The 2,065-nt window shown below is 41.5% G+C and overlaps 1 protein-coding gene across 1 annotated transcript; it reads left to right on the top strand.

The window, feature by feature from the left end:
- Positions 1–622: 622 nt before the first annotated feature.
- LOC108468609 (uncharacterized) lies at positions 623–1,598 on the top strand. The gene is made up of 2 exons (XM_017769491.1): positions 623–727; positions 1,218–1,598. The coding sequence occupies exons 1-2, from the start codon at positions 623–625 to the stop codon at positions 1,596–1,598; spliced, it is 486 nt and encodes a 161-aa protein (XP_017624980.1).
- Positions 1,599–2,065: the final 467 nt, after the last annotated feature.

Here is a 2,065-nt window from a genome sequence, read left to right as displayed (position 1 = left end):
GACGGGTTGAGTTGCTTAAGGATTACGATTGTACCATTGAGTATCATCCGAACAAGGCTAATGTGGTGGCCGATGCATTGAGCCGTAGGGCTATAACTAATCTGAGAGCGATGTTCGCTCCACTTAGCTTGTTCGACGATAGGAGTTTGTTGGCTGAACTGCAAGTCAAACCAACTTCGATTGAGCAGATTAGGGTTAAGCAGTTGGAGATGAATCTTTGGGTCTTAGGTTTCGATGGGTAGACAGTGGTAGTATTACAGATTTTAGGCTGAATAATGATGGGGTGCTTTGTTTTCGTGGACAGATCTGTTTTCCAAATGACACTGATTTAAGGCAGTGGATTTTGAGAGAGGCGCATAGTAGCATTTATGTTATGCACCCTAGTGGAAATAAGATGTACCGATATCTCTGAGAGTTGTATTGGTGGCCAGGATTGAAGCGAGAGGTTACTGATTTTGTGGCTATATGTCTGACATACCTGCAGGTTAAGGCTGAACATCAGTTGCCTTCGGGTTTGCTACAACTGGTTAAGATTCCATTATGGAAATGGGAATGAGTAACAATGGATTTCGTTAGTGGGTTACCTTTAACACCCACTAAGAAGGATTCATTATGGGTCATCATGGATCAATTGATCAAGTTTACACACTTCATCCCAGTTAGGACAGATTATTCTTTGCAGAAGCTAGTGAAGCTCTATACTTCTGAGATAGTGAGACTACACGAGGTACCGATTTTAATAATCTTTGATACGAATCCTCACTTCACGTCTCGATTTTGGAAGAAGCTACATAAGGCTCTGGGTTCAAAGTTGGACTTCAGTATTGCGTTCCATCCTCAGACTGATGGTCAAACGGAGAGGGTGATTCAAAAACTAGAGGATATGTTGAGGAGTTGTGCTATTGATTTCTGAGGTAGTTGGGAGGAGTATCTGTCATTAGTGGAGTTTGCTTATAATAACAGTTTCTAGTCTAGCATTCAGATGGCACCTTACGAGGCTCTGTATGGTCGTAAGTGTCACACTCTCTTGTGATGGACTGAGTTGGGTGAACGACGTGTTCTGGGTCCTGAGCTGGTTTCTAAGACTGAGGATAAGGTCTGATTGATTTGGGATCAACTAAAAGAGGCATCAGAGAGACAAAATCTTATGCGGATCTAAAGAGACGCAAGAATGAGTATTCTGTGGGGAATTCATATTTCTCAAGGTCTTTCCATAGAAAAAGATTCTGAGGTTCGATCGTAAGGGCAAGTTGAGCATTAGGTTTATTAAGCCACACCGGATTTTGAAATGTGTGGGACCGATCACTTATCAGTTGGAGTTACCTTCAAAGCTAGACCGTATTCATGACGTATTCCACGTCTCGATGCTGAGGCGATACCACTCTGATCCTACACATATCGTCCCTGTTGAAGATCTTAAAGATAGGCAAGACTTGACCTTTAAGGTGGAGCCAGTTCAGGTTTTGGATCGTGACGTTAAGGTTCTGAGGAAGAAATCCATTCCACTGGTGAAGGTTCTGTCGCGTAATCACAGCACTGAGGAAGCTATGTGGGAACATAAGGATATGAAGCGTCAACAGTATCCTCACATTTTCTAACTTAGTAAATTTCAAGGATGAAATTTTCTTTTAGGGGGGAGAATTGTAACACCCTAAAATTCTTGTTTTTGTTATTTTGAAAATGTGACACAATTGTGTATCTGCTTCAGTGGTTAAGTGTTCTGGGTATGTGTGAGAGGTCCCAAGTTCAAGCCATGTCTTTGGCAAAATTTTGGTATTTCTTCTAAATCAAACCCTCTCTCTGATCAGTAGGCTTAAGTTTAATTATTTGCAAAATTATGTCAGAATAGGCCAGTTGGTTTGGTGGTTAAGCGGAGTACTGGGTGATGGAGGTCCTGTGTTCGATTCTCAACGTTGGCGAGGGGTTAGAATTTTTGCTCTTAACTTCTGCTAGAGTTGTGTTGATTTGGACTCCGAGTAGTGGGATGTTAGTAGTATTTGAGGGAGAAAAATAAGGGTTTTAATGTAGTAGGGATTAAAAGTTGTTTGTCTCGTTATAACTTTAT

Source organism: Gossypium arboreum, chromosome 1 (genome assembly GCF_025698485.1).
Source record: "Gossypium arboreum isolate Shixiya-1 chromosome 1, ASM2569848v2, whole genome shotgun sequence".
NCBI classification, from domain to species: Eukaryota; Viridiplantae; Streptophyta; class Magnoliopsida; order Malvales; family Malvaceae; genus Gossypium; species Gossypium arboreum.
Note: the sequence above shows the minus strand (reverse complement) of the source record. Positions and strands in the feature narration are given on the sequence as shown.